Genomic DNA, 18,244 nt, shown 5'->3' with positions numbered 1-18,244 from the left:
GAGAAACACACTGTTAGATGTACCTTTGCAGCAAGATAAACACACACCTGTTCATTTGGTGCAGACTGGGGCTGGGGCAGTGCAACGGGGGACGGCTTACCAATGGGGGCCACAGGGGGACAAGATGTCTCCTTTACCTTTACACAATGTATGTAAATATTCACAAACACACGGACACAAAATGCACACACACAGAGATGGAATTAACATGGGAAGATGACAATGAGCATGAAATTTATTTTTTAACACATCCAGAAATACAACCGACTTCAAGGGATGTTTGTTCCCACTAATTTCATTTTCCAGTTGATTCAATCAGGAAATGAGTAAGTGAAAATTATTACTAAAGAAAATTGGATCATGAAGCGCTTCAGCAAAAGAATAATGGTTCAAGGCTTCTGTTTGTCAGTCGTTATTAAAGCCAGTGGCTCTCAACCTGGCGATCCCAACCCCAAAGTGGATTCGTGAGATCATTTCAGGGGGTCGCCAGAAGGTTGTAGGAAAGAAAATAAAATATTAAATCCGAGTATTCACATTTATCACTCAAAATGAGCAGGGGGAGGCGCATAGAAACAGCTCTCTCTCTCTCTCTCTCTCCCCTATTGACTGTCCCTAAACTTCCCTGTTGTTTCTCTTCTGTCTGTGTATTGCTACAACTGGGTTGGGGGGCTTGGGGGGGGGGTTCTATTTACAACCACGAAAAGCAGCAGGCTAAGAACACCAAACATAAAATCTGATTGTTCTGGGGGGTCATGACTCGAAAAATTGACAACCACTGATTTAAGCAACAATGACTTGCAAATTTCTTGAAAGTATTTCAATGATTTAGTATTGTCACAGCTGAACTGTCAAACAAAAAGGGACAACATCCAAGGAATCTAGGAGTAGCACCTGAAAGTAAACCATCAAAAGTTCAGTGACATTGGTTTGTTATTGTCTGCAGCTGTGGCACTTTGATCAATAATTCAAGTTATTTCAAAAATATCTGGGCCTGATTCATTTTTATTTTTAGATGACAGTAAGGCTAAGTAGGGCTATTACAACGCTAGTCTTGATTTAACTTTTTTCTCTGTAATGTAATATGCTAAAGGTTCAAACACAACAAACTTCAACAAAACAAATTAAGACACACATTATACTGTTTTTTTCCAAGGATAATTCATTTGTTTTTAATGGTAGTGGCTGATGTTTGCCATATTCAACAGAAATATGATTTTTGATACAGTCTGTTGATACGGAGCTCCTGTGAGAGCTGAAAATTAAAATAACTAGACAGCACAAACCTCTAGGAATGCTTAGGGAGATATAAATGTACATTTCTAAGTTCAGTTGACATCTTGATCCTGCTCTTAATATCTGAAATCTGAATCTCTCGCTAGAGCACTTAAACCCATTGTCCCCTCAGCAATAAAACCAGGTAATATCTCTAAAATCAAATCCCTTGCTCCATTACCCAACTGTTCACCAGATTTCATGGACATCTGTTAATAAAAATTTTCAGACGGCCTGCTGACAGACAGAATGCCAAAGAAACTACATACAGGACAAAAACATAACCTTGGCTGAGGTACAAACTAAAACGGATCAACGAAAGTATATAAAGGTTTGAAAGTGCTAAAAACCGCATTCCTTTCAGACGTTCAAATATAAATGCTAAACATTTAGCTGAAGCTGAATTCAATTATCCAAGTATCAGCTACAAGCTGCACATGGTGACACAGAACAAACAGTGGTCTACAGCAGAGAGGGCACAGCTTCAATGCTCTGTCTGCAGAAAGTTACAGTAATGGGTCCCAGCCCAGTGCTCCCAGAGAACTCCAACTGACCAGACTACGAAAGTGCGAGCCATGAGCGTGCCCTTCTACCCACTGATGTGGTCTGATCATGAGCTGGTACATGCACCCTGCCTCACTTCACTTATTCAGGGTGGCTTCATAATAGCACGGCTGGTTTTTTGTCGGAAATCAAGAGCAATTTGTTCCTCGGAGAAAATGTAAAGAGTTCCATTAATTTTATTGACAACAAAGTTTAGATGTAGCCTAATTATAATGAGAAGTCATCATCCACATCCAGAAGCAAATATGCTCTAGTTGAAGATGTCTTTCAGGGTAAACATCGAGAAGGAGGTTACATGGATATGAACAGTAACGTCTGTGTTATTATCACACAGCATGCTCCACCCCAAGGTTAAGAAGCAAACATGCACTTCTTTCACACAGTACCTCCGGTTTCTTTACAGCAACTGTACGAGACTTTGGGATGAACCCTGCAGGCGGAGCCAGGGGGTCTGTCTTTGGGATGGGGATGAATCCCGGAGGTCTCGCGAGGGGATTCTGTTTTGGTGGCAGCGGACTGGATTTTCTGGCAGGAATGAGACCAGGCGGAGGAGTCAAGAAATTCTGTCTGGAGACAGGGATGAAACCAGCAGGTGGGGCCAAAGGGTCGGGTTTGGGTGGAGGGATGAACCCAGCTGGAGGGGTGAGGGGGTTAGATTTTAGTGGTGCAGGGTTTGCTGCTGAAGTAATGAGCACAGATGTGGATGTGGCCTCCTCTGTTTTTTCCACTTTAGGTTTTTCCTCCTCTTCCTCCACCTTTCCTTTCTCCTCCTCCTGCTTCACCTCTTCTTTCATGTCCTCTTTGCGGTCCTGGGTGCGGGTGCGAGGCCGGTGCTCCTTGGTTCGACTTCTGCCCATGAGGCTGGTCAGGCCCGTGGAGATATCATCCTTATCCTCCCCAGCAGCCTTAGTGGTTTTGAGCACAGCCTTAGCAGACTCAGGAGCAGGGGGCTGGTTCGGCTCCTCCGTCCCAGCAGGAACCACACGTCTAACAATTCTTCTTACAACCCTCACCACCTTTTTACCACTAGTACTCTGCTCCTCGCCTGGGGTGTGTGAACCGTCCATGGTAATGTTACTATTGGACGCTTCGGCTGTTGATGCAGTTGACTGTGGACCACTTCCTGTGTCTAGCCCCGGTTTAGTGACTGCCTGAAGCTGACCACTATCTACATCAGACTGGATACAAACACAGCAAGGCAGACAATAGTGCAGATTATTCCCACGGCTGATGCAGATAAACTGTCAAATCTTTCAACAGTAGGTTACTCTGTATAGAAGATTATTCAAAAATTGATTTATATCAGCTTATGTGTTTCCGTTTGTGTATCTTAAAACCATCACTCAAGCTAGAGTAGGCAACCACTCAAGTTAGTGTATGCAATCACAGCATTTGATTCAACATTTTCATCTAATTTAACGTTGGAGCTTATTGCCAAACTGCTTTGGAATGAGTCTGGGGTAAACCTAGCTTTATTAGTTGAGCTAGGGAAAACAAGAAAGGTCTTTATCACGATTAGGAACCTTATTTCTTCCAGCACACAAAACAGTTTGTATCATATGAATTACTGTCCAAAGGCATGCAGCAGAAAAAAAACTTACATCTGGCTTGTTCTCAACTTTAACCTACACAAGAAAAAGCAACACAAAACAAATCAAACCACAGATTCAGACCAAAGCTTTTCTCTATCAACATAAAGGACCATTTCACAAAATTAACAAGCAACAAGATGCAGATATGAATTGCAAGGCAAAAAATCCAGAAAAGCAAGACTTCCCTTTTGCTCCCAGAATGAAAAGCGTGATTTGTACGCCATGGTGATAGGCCAGAAGTCATGGAACAAGCTGCACGGCCAGGAGAATAAATATATGGAATGATGAGAGAAAAAAACAAGAGACAGCCATGAAAAGGGGGTTGTTCTGTGCAGAGCTTTACAGAATGGGAATTTAGATAAAAGATCATTTTAGAGCTGTGGGATATTGTGAACTTGTTTATCTGCACACAACAGATCATACACCAACAGGGGAGTGGGACCATTCCGCACTGAGGACAGAACACATGAACAACATAATGAAATGGATACTTTGCTTTCTTCACACGACAAGTGAAAAACGTGAGCATGAAGATCTAACAAGGCACACTGCAAATAGGACTAAAGGTCCCCAGAATCATTGACAGTAGTGTTACTTATCATACGTGGGTTTGACTCTCAACCAGTTATTATAACTATGTATGAAGAAATACCCTTTACCTCAATCAGCACAAATTTTTCCATACCATATTGGTAATTTTTTTAATTTGTAGTGATGGCAAAAATTCAATCAGAAAAAATATGGCTACTGCACACAACAGAAATAAGTGTTGCTAAGAGCAAAAAAAATAAAGCCAGCAATATGAATGATGGGGAATGGAATCAAACAAACACACTTGAGATTCTCACACTTACACATCAATACTATTAAAGGCCAGGCAAACATGCCACTTGTTAAAATCTGTAGAACGCTTATCAGGACTTTTCTTTAAAAGTATAAGGTAAATATTGGCTTTTTACTCATTGAGAAAACACAGCAAAGTAAGTTACGCAGCAACATGTTTCACCATCTCTGGCCCTGCTTTCATCAGTCAGAGTCCACTCCTATAAATAGTTTCAGCAGCAAAGGAGGCCATTCTGAGAGGCCATCAGAGCACAAATGGAACTGCTAAGCAGAGCATGTACACCATGAGCAGATCACACTGCTCGCCACACACACAGTCCACCAGAGGCCCGAGCCCATTACCTTCTCTCTAGGCCTGGTTAACCTTCCAATCTTCGCTCCGTCACTGGAGCCGTGCAGTCAGGGCCAAGGCAGGGTGGGACCTGGGTCTGCAAAGAGCACGCACTCACTAGTCCTGAGTGAGTGGGATAGCAACTCCGAGGGCGGGGTCACAGTCAGCACAGCATGGTAAAACTGTGGTCTGGGAGGTGGAGGAGGGTAATGTGAGAGGGGCTAGGCAGAGAGATAGAAGAGGGACAGCTGCTGAAATACAGAGGGGCTACAAATAGAAATTGCAGAACGACATCAATTACCACTGCCACTTTTCCCTTCCCGCTCTCTTCTCTTGGTGACAGGGAATCAGAGAGGCAGTTTCTCTCATCAGGTGCTATACAAATTTCCATTTAAGGGGATCACAGAAACTACGGTATTGCAATTAAGAGATGGAGAGAGGATACAACGATATATGGCTCAGTGCTAAGTGCAACAATTTTCTACTCCAAACAGATTTCAAATTGAATGAAAGCTTATTTAATCATCCTTGTCCCTCCACAATGACAGGCTGAGTAGGAAATGTGTCTGAATGTGAAGAGGACACTCTATTACCTGCACATCAAACGAGAAACCTGTGCTCATTAAGTTTAAGACGAGCCTGTGACAGGGCAATTTTTTTTATTCTCTATGCAACTAGTGCACACATCAAGATAGATGTAAAATACACACAAAAATACCAAAGTATAGAGGTCCACACCATTTCTTTAATACTTGTGGACGTCATGTACTGCACCATGAGTTTTGCACCACAAGAGGGAGCTATTAAGCAATGTATTTGATTTCTTTGCACTAAGAGAAGCTTCTGCTCAGGCAAACTATTGACCTCAATTCAAGATGTTGTATTGTACCCCTTACAAGAATTTAGCACCAAGCAGTGGTTGCAGATACAACAAATAACATTCATGTCATGTATATCTGTAGTCAAGTGTAAACATTTTAAAATGACACACAGAATTTTTAAATTATACTAATTACCCAGTTAAAACAAAATGTTTCTTTGCATGGTTTAAATGAGAGAGCTGTCAAAACTGCACTGCTGTAAAACCAGTTAGGAGAAAGCATGTGTAAGGGTGAGTTGCTTTGAGGTAGTCATTCAGCTCATTGGTCACACAAGGAAAACATGGAAATGTAGCAGCAGGCTTGGCTGGGCAAGCACGAGCTAATCCAATCTTGGAATGCTCTTTTCCTCCTCCTCATTAAGAGTTTAATCAGCAACCAGCAACTATGTGCAAAGTGCACATTAATAGCCATTGGATGCCTAAACAAACTACTACACTATTTCATCGAGAATCATTGGAACCAGAAGCATCCGTGACAAGACTTTTTTTTTTTCCTATTCCCATTGAAATTGAAATGGGCAAAAAAAAAAAGCCTTTCTAAAAAAAATTCTACAGTCTGATATAAGGCATGTCTTCCTCGTGGTATGCCCAGAAATTCACATAGGAGCAGTCAGCAAGATCCAGCCAAAGACACAGCTTAGCTGGTCTATCTAGCAGTCTGCTAATCTCCAGATTCACTTACTGGGACACAGCATCGTGTTGACTGTTTGACTAAACATGGTTAGTGCAGACTAAAGATTAAGGACTCTATACACTATAAACACTGCTGAATGTGACCCAGTTAAATAATTCCACAATATGAAATCTGTTCAAATACATACATGATTCCTGTTGATTCTTTGTTTCCCCACAACAATATCTGTCTGTCTTTATTTAGCTATCAATTTTTTGTCGAAGTTGTTGTTTCTGTTTAAAAAAAGGTAGAGCTAACCAGGAGAGCAAGCAAAACAGACAAAAAAAACACAGACAAGCTAAGAAAAGACACAATTACACAATCTGAAACACAACCGTTTTAAAACTTCTTTTATTTGTTCAATCTTAAAATGTATTATATTTATTGAAAGAAACTCACCATTTCAGATTAAAATATCCATAATGTGTATGCCACGAAAAGAAGTCAGAAATCACACGAGACATTTGACCAGTGTCCATGTTTTGGGACCTAGAGCAGAAATGAATCATGGGATCACGCTCTGCCGTCCTCTGAAAATTCCAGGCTGTGACCCAGATTTTATTCAGTAATAGTAAATAGGCCTGAAAATCAGAACTTCTTCCTGAAAGTGGGCCATGCTAACATGATTTAGGAACAGCAAATTCAAACTCAGGTGTGTGCTCACCCTTAGTTCCTATGATTAGATGGAAGCAGAATATACATAATGGTCCCATGTAACAGGAAAAGACTATTTCCAACTTAAGCAAACACCACAAGCACAGACGACAGGAATGACACTAGAACCATAGATGAGAAAGCCAACAACCCACTGACTTTCACATGCTAACACTGAACACAGTGGTAGCAATACACATTCATCATCTCAACAAAACAGTACATTTACTACTTATCAAAGTACCATGAAACAAATAATGATGCACAATTAAAATAGCCCTTCCTTATGGCTGACACGATGAGGGTGTGTCTGACAAGTGTCAGACAAGCTTTCAGTGACACGCCCAAGAATGTCAAGTATGTCTGCCTTAATGTGTCAAACTGCTTGTCAAAATAGTCACAGTTCCTCATTTCAGCTGAGAAAATTACACGAGAAGTCAAGGTCAGAAACTCGGGTCGCTATATTGTGAGATATACATGTAAAGAATGGAGAGGAGGAACAATCACATCTTAAGCGTAGCCTCTATCATAAACCAAACAGCTTTGTCATTGGAAGCCCCACCTCTTTCTAATCCCCACCTAGTTACACCTGCTAGTATTCTCTGCTACTGTAGCATCTCCACACTGGAAATGAGGACGACGTAATATAAATGGTCAGCTCAGGGAGGAGATTACACCATTTGCTAATTTCTTAATGATGAACCTGTGTCTGGTCTGCAGAAAGACAGGAAATGTATGGAATGAGAGATAAGCGATGCGGGGATATTAAATAAAACATTTGGCAACGTCAAGTCAGCCATGGGCCACACTAGCATTCAAGCTCTGTTTTATTAAATGTAAACAAATACAATTAGCTCCTGGAGGGTATGATCTGGGATGTTTGTTCAGCAAGTCAGCCAAATAGACTCGGGTGCACAGTACTAACAAAGTTACATGAGATGTTCATGAAGAAACTATCCAATTAAAGGGACATCAGTGCCTATTTTGGCACTTGTGACTTGTTGAGAGTACCCTGCAAAGCGGCATTCTTGCTTGGTTCCACAGCGCCTTTAACCTATTCATCTACCTCAACCAGCTGGAGATTTGAAAACTGTCAGTCAGTTCCCCTCCCATCAGAATGTCTGAAAGACAACGATAAGCAGACGCAGAGGATCACCCACTTACCTATGTACACCTGTACACCCGTTCACATACAGTGCAGCAGCATTCCTGTATATAAACTGAACAGATGAAGGGTATGAGCACTCATTTTGCACCTTGTTCAGACATAAAGCTCACAGTGAATCAGGAAAGAAACCGATTCTTTGAATGACCTACAATCGAGCTTTTGAACTGCAATTAAGCCAGTCTGTGAGAACACATTCATTTAGAGCCAAAGAAGAGATTCCTTTCGTATGACAGCTGGATAGACTTGTTTGTAAAGGTGAGGAGCTTACTAATCAACCTAGAGGACACCATCTGACTGTACTGTAATTGGAAACTGTAAAGGAAACACACAACAGACAGTTGGAGAGCAGGTGTTTAACTGATAGCAATCCTGAACAGGTAGCTTTTGTTCAGATACAGGCTCTTTATTATTGTACTCTCCCCTGCAGTTAGACAGATCACTGACGCTAGAAAGTCACTGCTCCTGGCCAAGAAATATTCCAGCACATAACCCCTGTAAAACCACAACTTGTCCTTTTTAAAGCTTAGTTACATTAGACATAGGTATGACATATTAATTAGTGAGCTTTAATTTTGCTGATAGGTGGATTTTTTACCTTTGGGCAGAGCCAGTCGTAATGCTAAGCTAAGCTAACCGTCTCCTGGCTACACCTTCATATTTAACGGACAGGCATGAGAGTAGCATCGACTTACTCATGTAACTCTCGGCAAGACAGCAAACAAGATTATTATTTTCCTTTAAAAAATAATAATCTTTCCTTTAAATAAATTTGCAAAGCATGTTCTGCATCACATATGGTATCTAACTGCGATGCAGAGCTCTAGATCTAGAATCCAGATCTTATTATATCCGTTTATAAATAGTGCTGTTGGTTCTAGGTCAGCCTCACGTTCACTTTTTCTGCTTTTTCAAATGGCCTGTCTTCTGATGATCATCAAGGTTGAGTGAATGTAGGACAAAGTAAGACAGGGAGACAAGCCTCTCCTCTAGGGAAACAAATGAGCCGTGTCCCTGGCTGTTTACACACTCTATCCCATAGTTCAGTGTAATACAAAATTATAATCACATGGGTAAGAGTGTTAAACGGGGGAAGAGACAATATGACACAAACAGATACGCACATGTCACTTGCCTATACGTTTTCAGTTTCAACACAAGTGGATGAGTGATTTCTGATTACCATAGTGGCCCACAAAAGACACACGCGGTTCTCATAACGACCGAGCCTCAAACTCATAACATGAGACACTGCCAACGCAGGTACTGTTAGCGTCTCTGCTGTCACTGCTGTCATTTGTCAAGTTTCTCAACACCGGCCTTGTGCAGTGCGCCTTTTACACTTTATTTATCTACCAGAACAATAAGCCAATTGTGGCCACACAATGGGTTAAACACTGAAATTTCACACCAAGCCAAATTTGACCCAGATCTCAACCCTGAAGTGCCTTGAAAGAATGGAGACAATTTCCTTCATTACACAAAACCTTTACATATTAGTTACTTAATAGGACATTCGGTCTAAATCTGTACCTGACAACTGGCCCAATGTGATGCGGTCAAAAGTCATTTATTATACTGAATGAGTATTCGTCTCACACATTCCCACATTATTTTAGTTAATGTATCAGAGTGAATATACTAACCATAATTCACCTAAGATTGTGCTGTCATTTGCAAAAATACTGGGTCATATCATGTTATTTTCTTAATTTCCATGGTTCAATGATATCTAACAGTATTCTCCTTTTTCAGTTTTTAGGGGAAATTGCACTGGTATGAGGTCCTTTTTACCTATAAGTCTATCCTCAAGGTTTAACTAATATACTGGGGCTTTTAATAAAAACAGATGATTCTATTTTGTTCAAATGTTCTGATTACAGAATAAAACCTACACCTCCACGTTGAAGACATTTTTATAAAAGCACTAGTGAAAACATTAGTGATATCCCTCAAATAACAGTGCGTTTCCCAGTTTACTCACCCACTGTCTAAACTCTGCTACCATAAAATAAAACAGTTATGAAGTTCAAGTGCTAACTTGATGCTCCTCTACTTGTTGCACATGATTATCCAAGCGAAAAGAACTGAATGAGCATTCAGCCAAGTCTTACGCGACCATATGGCCATTGGCTGTGGTGGCGTTTGGGCCGTTGTTTCCTTCGGGATCCTATTGTTTAGTGTCAAATGACCGGGGGGGAGGGAGGGGGGGATTATATGTACCCCAGAACATATTCTCTCTTTCAAAAAAAACACACACACACTCCCCCATACATACAAACACAAAAGCACATTACCAGTGTCATTACAGTTCCACCCATGATCCAGAGATTTTAATCCACTAATTGTGTGTAAACCACACATTAGAATAAAGGAATTCGAAATGATACCAAAATACTGTTATATACAGTCATTTTAGGTGATAACTTTTACCCCAAGCCTATGTAATAACCCAAATAACACAGATCCAGAAGCACCTGGTCCTCAGAGCAATAGAAATGTAGAGAATCAAGTCTGAAATTGTCACAAGATCCAAAGTGCCAACCAAAAAGCAGCACTTTGAGATGCAGGCACTTATAGGTATGAAATAACGCGATGGAATTGAAGAAGTAGAATCAGTAAATGTGGACTTTGTGTCTCCAGGTTATAATCTGTTCACTCAATGAACTGAAAATGATTCAACATTGCTACTTACATCGAAGTCTTCTTTGTGCTGGCCTTCAGTGGTCCTCAACCAGCTGCGGTTCAACTCACTCAGCTCCAATATCGGCTGCACCTTTAGCCGAACTGAGTCTCCAGACTGACGGATCATCTCCACGATCTCATCCCTGCTCTTGCTCTCCACATTGATCCCATTTATTTCCACCAGCCTGTCTCCTGGCACCAGACCAAGAGCCCGGTCTTTTGTCCCAGCACCTGGTTCAGCGAAGTGTACTACATGTCTACTCACGCCTCCATCAGGCTGCCTGTCTAGCATGGTGGTCCTTCGCAAAGAGAAGCCAAAGTCCCCAGTGTCGCGTCGCTGTAGCTCAAGTTCTCTTGAATCTGGTATTGGTGGAGCGACAAGCACAGGCAACTGTAGGTCTGCGCCAGGGAAGGTCTTCTCAACCACCTCAGGGATGTGAACCATACTGGTGCCTTTTGGGTTGGGGTGGGACTTCCAAGAAGATGTATTCCAGTTCTGCCCAGAAAGATCTGAAACCTCGAAGGCATTTTCATCTTTACTCTTCTGGGTGAAAGACACGTGCCTCTGGCCCACCGCGGAATTCAACTTGGCCAATTCCCCAAACTTAGCTGCTCTCTCCTTTACAGAGCTGCGATGATGTTCCACTTCATTTCCCTTCATGTCTTCACCACAGGTACCTGCACTTAATTGCCTGGCATCCTGCTGTGTGTTGTGAAGGTGCTCAGCTTCCACGTCTGTCAGGCTGAGCTCTGTGTTGCTAGCCACCTTAATTGGGATGGGACTAGAGATCTCCAACCTGCTCCTAGAGTCCCTCTTAGAGCTCCCTCGATTTAGGTGGAAAAAGCCTCTACGTATGCTCATCTCTTCCAGGTTCTGTAACTCTGCCTGAGACATACGCTCTTTCTTTTCTTTCTTGTCTTTCTTTTCTTTCTTGCCCAAGTCCCTTTCCTTGTCCTTCTCCTTGTCTTTCTTAATTAGGTGAAACATGCTTGACCTTTTCTGCCGTCTTTTACCAGTTTGAATTGTTTACAGCGAGGAAAGGACAGTTTCATATGAACCGTTATAAGACAAAATATCATTAAAGCCCCAGAGAGCATGAACGGTAGGTGATGTCAACCAGTAATGTCATCTGTAGGGAGGAGGAAAAAAGAGAAAATTAGCAAAATATCTGCTGAGAGGATAATACAACCATCAAATTTATTGTTACAATCAAAGCTTGGCTGAGAAACTGGCAAGCCGATTATTGGCCAATAGTGCCTCATCACTCACATCACTCACTGGCAGGCAGTGCCAGTTGACAGATTTAGAAAAAGAACTTGCAGCAGATACAGTAAATGGTATATGCAGCATTTTTAACCATATTTGATCCTTTTTTCTTTTCTTTTTTTTTTTTTTTTTTTTTTTGCTTGTTTCTAGATTCATATATTTTTGTTACATTGTTTTTATTTATTGTACTGGTCTTAAAATATCCAGCATTGGTCCTGTTCTACTGACAAAATATTAAATCCATCCCTGCAAGGCAAGAAAAGCAAGGCACATCAGTTGACAAGGTTCACAGCCAAATACTAAAGTCCATAATTGTGGAAATTTACATCTAACATTTTTCCTACATCTTATGGTTGCAGAACTTTTTTTTTTAAATCAAATTGTGTATTGCATGACACAATGTCATTCCTCTTCTCAACTTGCCTGCAAACATACATATGCTCTAGATTAGGAATGTGTTCACTCGGTCCTATACACTGACACGTCGCCTTGCATATTGGAAGGGCTTTGACCTCCTCTGTCTTGCTGTCAAATGTTCAGCATCCCCACTGGAGTGATGCACCACATCTCCACATCCATGCCCGAGATTTTCCTCCCCTCGAAGCTACGTGCCCTGCACATGCATAGCCAGCAACCCTGATCTGGTTTTGTGAACCCATAACCAGTCCATTCGCCCTTAATTCACACTTAATCGCACACCCCGATTCCACAGAGGCTATGAAATAACCCAAAGCAAGTACAGTCACTTTACAGCTCTTTATATTCTGTGCGTATTCTCATGGTAACTGTTTTTTCTTCTTGCAGGAAATGACAAAACATCTTTTTAGCTTTACTGGAATTACTTTCCACACGGCATAGCGACGTCGTCGCTGCGACTCGTCCACGGCTTGCCCACGGCTTGGCTGTAATGCTCTCCCTTTAAGCGGCTTTGCCCTCATTCTCCAGCACCGGTGACCTTAGGGATCACTTTCCGCAGACAGTCTAGAAATGTCAGTCATGAAAAATAACAGAGAGTAAACACTGTTAGCAGATATGACAGTGACTTACCTGTAACTGCCACCGGCAGCGTTGTTGTCATACTAGAAGTTTTCAGCATTTTCTTCCTTGGAGTTGACTGTAGGTGCGAGGAAATATACTTGTGATGCTTTCAGATGCTTGCCGTAAAATTCGGCTTCCCGCTTACTACGGTCGGACATTGACGAGCTCTAGCCATGCGTCTTTGTGTTTTTAATTAAAACAACAAAACGTGTGAAATACTCAGTCCTGCAGCAGAAGAATAAAATTGATATAAATTAATGACTTCAAAAAACGTTTAGTTATATATTTAATACATGTGTATAATAGCGCCTATAATTAGACTCTAAAGTGAAGTAAGCTATTTCTTCACTGGCAAAAAGTTGTTAATTCAATACCAAAAAGTAACATGTAATCCATCTCTAAATGTCATATGTGGACTTGTGCAATCGTATTTGGGCCATCAATGTTTAAACGGCTCTAAATTCTAATATTTCCAACAGCAGTTTAAGGCAGCACCAGTGTAATCTGGACAGCAGTGACCCCTCCTGGTGCTTTTACTTACTTGAACCAGAATAGCAGGGAACAGGTACAGGTAAATGATACCCAGGCTGCTCAGTTTTCCTTGACAGGACTCACAGAGATTTGATCGGATTTTGTTAAGCCATTCTTTAAATTTTTTTGCTTGTGTGGTTCTACTATCCCCCAGGTTCTGCCCTCTAAATTTTCACTTTTGCAATGAGGATCAGGCCTGTTTCATTATCCAATCATCAAACATAAGCATCTCTCAAAGACTTGATATATTATGAGATGACTGCGATACAGGATAGCAATTAGATTTTTCAGATATATCTGGCCACAACAGAGAAAATCAAGTCTTTCATCATACTATGGCACAGATACTGTACAAATTACACTCCACTGACTTCTTCTTGCAGCACAGTTAAGAAAGACAAAACAATGGGAATCAGACCACCATAGAGAATTCTAAACCAAATCAGAGTCCCTGTGCAATGCTGCTTAACAGGCCAACTAAGTATGAAGCTACTGGTGTTTAAACTCATCACCTGCCTATGTTTTTTCTGTAATGATAGTGTAAGTGTAGGAGTAGGGAGGTATGAATGAATCACAGCCAATAATGTACATTGGTTTGACTATATTTACAGAAAAGATTTCATAAAATGGTGCACTACATTTATACACCAGTGCTTCCCTCTACAGTAAATATATACCTGATAAACCAAGAATGTTAAACAAATTTCGTCTCCAAATCAGTCAAAAATCCCTGCCTATTAATGCTAAGTACACATACACAGTTGAAATCCTATGACACTAGAAACAAATACGTTGAATCACCTATAGTTTCTCCCTGAAATTATATGAATGATCACAGAACCTCTAATAATCGCTAACTTCATAGCTTACTTAAAGTGATCCATCTTGAAAAGATTTCAATTTAAATCCATTTTGAGTAACACAAATGCAGTAAAAGGTGGAAATATATATATCTATATATATCTATATATATATATAGATATATATATATATATGTATGTGTATATATATATATATATATATATATATATATATAGTATAATACAAAAGAAAAATATAGTTTTACAGCCATGACTTTTTGCTTCTTCCTATTTTTGCCATATTGTGTAGTCTAGTTTTGGTGGGTTCCTTTTCATCTGGATTTCTCTTGGACGTGCACTCCAGTGTAGAGTCTGTCTCGAAGGAGATGGCTGGGGCCTGGTCTGGGACGCCACTGCTCTTGTCACAGGACATGGTAGATGTGGTCTGCAGGACGACCCTGCCACGTAAGGAGTGTTTGAGCTCAAGCAACAGTGGGTTGTTGTCGGTGTATAATTCCACCTGTACAGGGTCCCTATTTGAGTTACAACATGTGCAGCATGCAGAGAACAGTACTCTGAAAATATATATCCAGCCTAGATAATGCAGCTCCACAATGTTCAAGATGAAGCAGCCGAGACTGACACTGAACATGAAGTTGAGAAAGATGGTCTTCTCTGTTGCTCGAGACACAAAACAGTCAGTTAGGTTCGGACAGGGGTAGGTTTCACAGCGGAAAAGGTGTGGGACTTCAAATCCAAATAGGTAATACTGCCCAATGAGGAAGATTATCTCCATAATGGAACGCAGCAAAACATGTATGATGTAGATAAGTAGTACTTGGCTGGAGAGCTGGGTTGGGTCCTTTCCTACCTCTCTCATTTCCTCTTCCAGCTGGCTCTTCTCCTCACACTCACCTTCCTGTGAGCTCTGGTCCTCATTGTTATAGGTCGTGTTGTACGGACTGCTGGATTCCTTATCTCCTTCTCTATGTTTATCCCTTTCAAGTGCAAGTGAGGCCCTGGGTACCACTTCAGCCTTCTTGACCTCTTTTTTTTCATTCTTGGTAATTTTTTGCAAGACATAGACAATGTAGAAAATAGAGGGGGTGGATACAAGAACAATCTGAAAGACCCAAAAGCGCAAGTGTGAGACAGGAGCAAAAGTGTCATAGCATACATTATTGCATCCAGGCTGTAGGGTGTTGCAGGTAAACTTGGACTGCTCATCGCTGTAGACAGCATCCCCCACCAGGGCCACAAGCAAGATGCGGAAGATGAGCAGCATTGTCAGCCATATCTTACCAATGACCGTGGAATGGTTTTGAACCTCTGTTAGGAAGCGGCCAAGAATGGACCAGTCTCCCATTTCTGTGGAAACACAGTAGTTAAAACACTATTTACAGTCAGGCACAATGTTTTATCAATAACTTACTTATAATTAAACCGAAGTGGCTACTCATACACACTGCACTCCTACGAAGAAAAATGCCCTGAATATGACCCAATAGTCCCACCAAGGAAGGAGGTGCATGAAACCAGATGTACGTGGACATGTATGACTTTCAAATATTATCTAGATTTAAATATTGACCCAGAAATACCTTGTAACTATTTAGTAAATACCATAAAATAGCTTTCTCGGTGTTTCATCTTTTCTTGTTCGTATGTCACACTCTGAAATGAACTTCGGTGTAATTTTTCACCATGGATTTTTCAAAAAGATAAACTGCATGAATTATAATCAAGTTTGTATTTTATATGCTATTCCATAAGAGCAGAAAATGCTTTTAGATGTAAATGCCCAGCAGTTTCTCATACTCACAAAATGTTTAGTCACTATTCAGTAAGACACCTTTCAAATTAAAGGGTTTATCATTAGTTCTCAAATTAACATATAAACTATCCTCCTAATTCAATGATTTATTTTGAAATTAATCAGGAAAAAAATCTTCTAAAAAAGTAAAAGATGCCAAAAAACATATACTTTTACGATGTTCACTCTCTTCTCCTTTTCTGGAGGAGCTTACCTTTGGAGAATCTGAGTCTTCCTTATCCAAAGCTGGAAAAATATGACGGAAAGCGATCTGCATAACTGTATTTTCAGGTGGAGCCAGTGGTTGGATGTTATTGTATCTTTTGAGCTGTATGAGGGCTAGAATGGGCTGACCACACATATTCCCTAACTCTGACTGAAACGTTCATTGCACTGTATGTGAATAAAGGCTTTCAATGTACAGTGGGACAAAGATTGAAATGTACAATGGGGGCACCTTCACTGAACAGCCATTCACTAACAAGCAGAGAGTTCAAAGAAGGTACTGGAAAGAGTGTGCACAATATTGAGTCATGCGTGGATCTGTGTCCACTTTAATTTTAGACCTGAAATACAAGTCTCAATTTCCCAGAAGATCTGAATACTTAGGTCTTAATGGAGACATTTTACTGATCTTTGAAATGCAATTTGAAGACTCCCCACAGCACTGTACATCAATTCTCCTCTTTCTATAATGAAGTTTTAAGAATAACCAGTAATTTTTAATCTGCTGTTGTGCAACAAAGTATATGCTTCAAATCGTACTCATAAACTTTGCCCCTAAGGCAACATTAACCATCCCTTTTCTCAGTCTGTACTGAAAAAGTTGGAAACATTGAAGCAAAATAGGAGGAAATTCCTCTTTGAAAATAGTAATAACCAAGGGTTATTATTTAACAAGCGCTCTTTTGGTGGTTCTACACATCTGGGATATATTACATGTGTGGGCTGGAGAGACAAATCTTGGTTCAGATGAGGGCGTAATAAAATCTAAGTCTTTGTTGCTCAGGTTTTTAATCCCATTTACAGTTAGTAGTTTGTTTTTCTTTGGCTGCATGCAGTTTAGAAGAAAAATTGAACTAATAGAGTTATGCCTTACTTACATTAAATTGAGACACAGTGATAACTGTACCCAGATAATTATTTTGATGCTATAGTGTATAACAATTCTGTAGTTGTCAATGGAATAACAGTGATCTTTTTATCTACTGATACAGTGGTCCCCTGGTCAGTATGCAACATTTAACATTGTTGGACATGCTACTTGCCAAAATGTGCACTGTGTACACTGTCTGGTGCTGCCAAGCAATCTGGGCGCTGTTGCTTTGGTCACATCGGTAATTCGCTTTAAACAGCACTCTTTTGCTGCCTTGAAACTAACTGTTGTATCCTCAGAGGCTAATTATTAGCTCAATGGGAAGGTTTCTTTTTTTAGTTTATTAACATATTATCCAGCAAATATGGAATAATAGAGGCGCGAGGAGAGTGATATCTTACATTCAGTACATGCTTCGCCAGGTTTGAATGAAAGATGCATACAATTGTGCATGTCTTAGTTAACTGAGCATCTAGGACAGCCCTTAGTGCTTATGAAGGTCTTCTGGCATTACCTGCTGTTCTTGTAACTCCAGAAGCGCTGTACTTCTTTGTTGTACTTCTATACAATATTCCAAATATTGTATTCCTGCATTTAGAGAGACTTAGCTGCTCCAACAGAGACAGCATTTATTCAATGATAATCACAGGAATATGTCACGATATTTTATTTTTAACAAATGTCTAAAGTCCAATGTGTGAAACACCTTCGAGACAGATGCAAAACATCAGGATAACACAAGGCAGCTGTGTGCATTTCCCTTCAGCATGTCAGTTACCATTCTTCTGATGGTTTGACTCCCCTACCTGTAAGTTAATCATTAGTCATACAGTAAAGGACAAAAGTGCATTTGGTCCTGAGAGGAATCATGAATAAATCCATGAGTAGAAAGAATGCTGAAAGGATATGGGTTATATATTGTTGAAACACATAAAAAGTATCAATCTCCATTTTCAAAGTACTCAAAGTTAAGTTGAAAATGTATTTTTTTTTTCCCCACACGTTCAACTTGTACTTCTAACAAATCAGCAGCCTCAACA

At 40.5% G+C, this 18,244-nt stretch overlaps 2 protein-coding genes across 7 annotated transcripts in view; both read right to left on the bottom strand.

Moving 5' to 3' along the window:
* Nucleotides 1–11,647, bottom strand: part of LOC120802421 (unconventional myosin-XVIIIa-like) — a 65,645-nt gene extending 53,998 nt beyond the window's left edge. For 4 of the 6 annotated variants that reach the window (XM_040150219.1, XM_040150214.1, XM_040150215.1 and 1 more), the window contains exons 1-5: nt 4,614–4,722; nt 3,614–3,680; nt 3,438–3,461; nt 2,223–3,014; nt 48–137 (exon numbers count right to left, since the gene is read on the bottom strand). In XM_040150219.1, the coding sequence (XP_040006153.1) occupies nt 48–137; nt 2,223–3,014; nt 3,438–3,461; nt 3,614–3,652 (945 nt within the window). In that variant the 5' untranslated portion in view covers nt 3,653–3,680; nt 4,614–4,722. Of the gene's footprint in view, nt 1–47; nt 138–2,222; nt 3,015–3,437; nt 3,462–3,613; nt 3,681–4,613; nt 4,723–10,669 lie in introns of those variants that run through there. The other 2 variants (XM_040150218.1, XM_040150217.1) reach the window with 2 other exon arrangements.
* Nucleotides 11,648–14,557: 2,910 nt separating this feature from the next.
* LOC120802834 (gap junction delta-2 protein-like) lies at nt 14,558–15,661 on the bottom strand. Its single transcript, XM_040151004.1, has one exon. It carries the CDS (start codon nt 15,659–15,661, stop codon nt 14,558–14,560), a length of 1,104 nt encoding a protein of 367 aa, XP_040006938.1.
* Nucleotides 15,662–18,244: the final 2,583 nt, after the last annotated feature.

This window comes from Xiphias gladius, chromosome 17, assembly GCF_016859285.1.
Source record: "Xiphias gladius isolate SHS-SW01 ecotype Sanya breed wild chromosome 17, ASM1685928v1, whole genome shotgun sequence".
Lineage (NCBI taxonomy): Eukaryota > Metazoa > Chordata > Actinopteri > Istiophoriformes > Xiphiidae > Xiphias > Xiphias gladius.
The sequence above is the reverse complement of the archived record's forward strand: the minus strand, read 5'-3'. Positions and strand labels throughout refer to the sequence as shown.

Coding starts and splice junctions, on each gene's coding strand:
- LOC120802834 (XM_040151004.1), bottom strand. CDS start 15,661: ATGGGAGACTGGTCCATTCTTGGCCGCTTCCTAACAGAGGTTCAAAAC.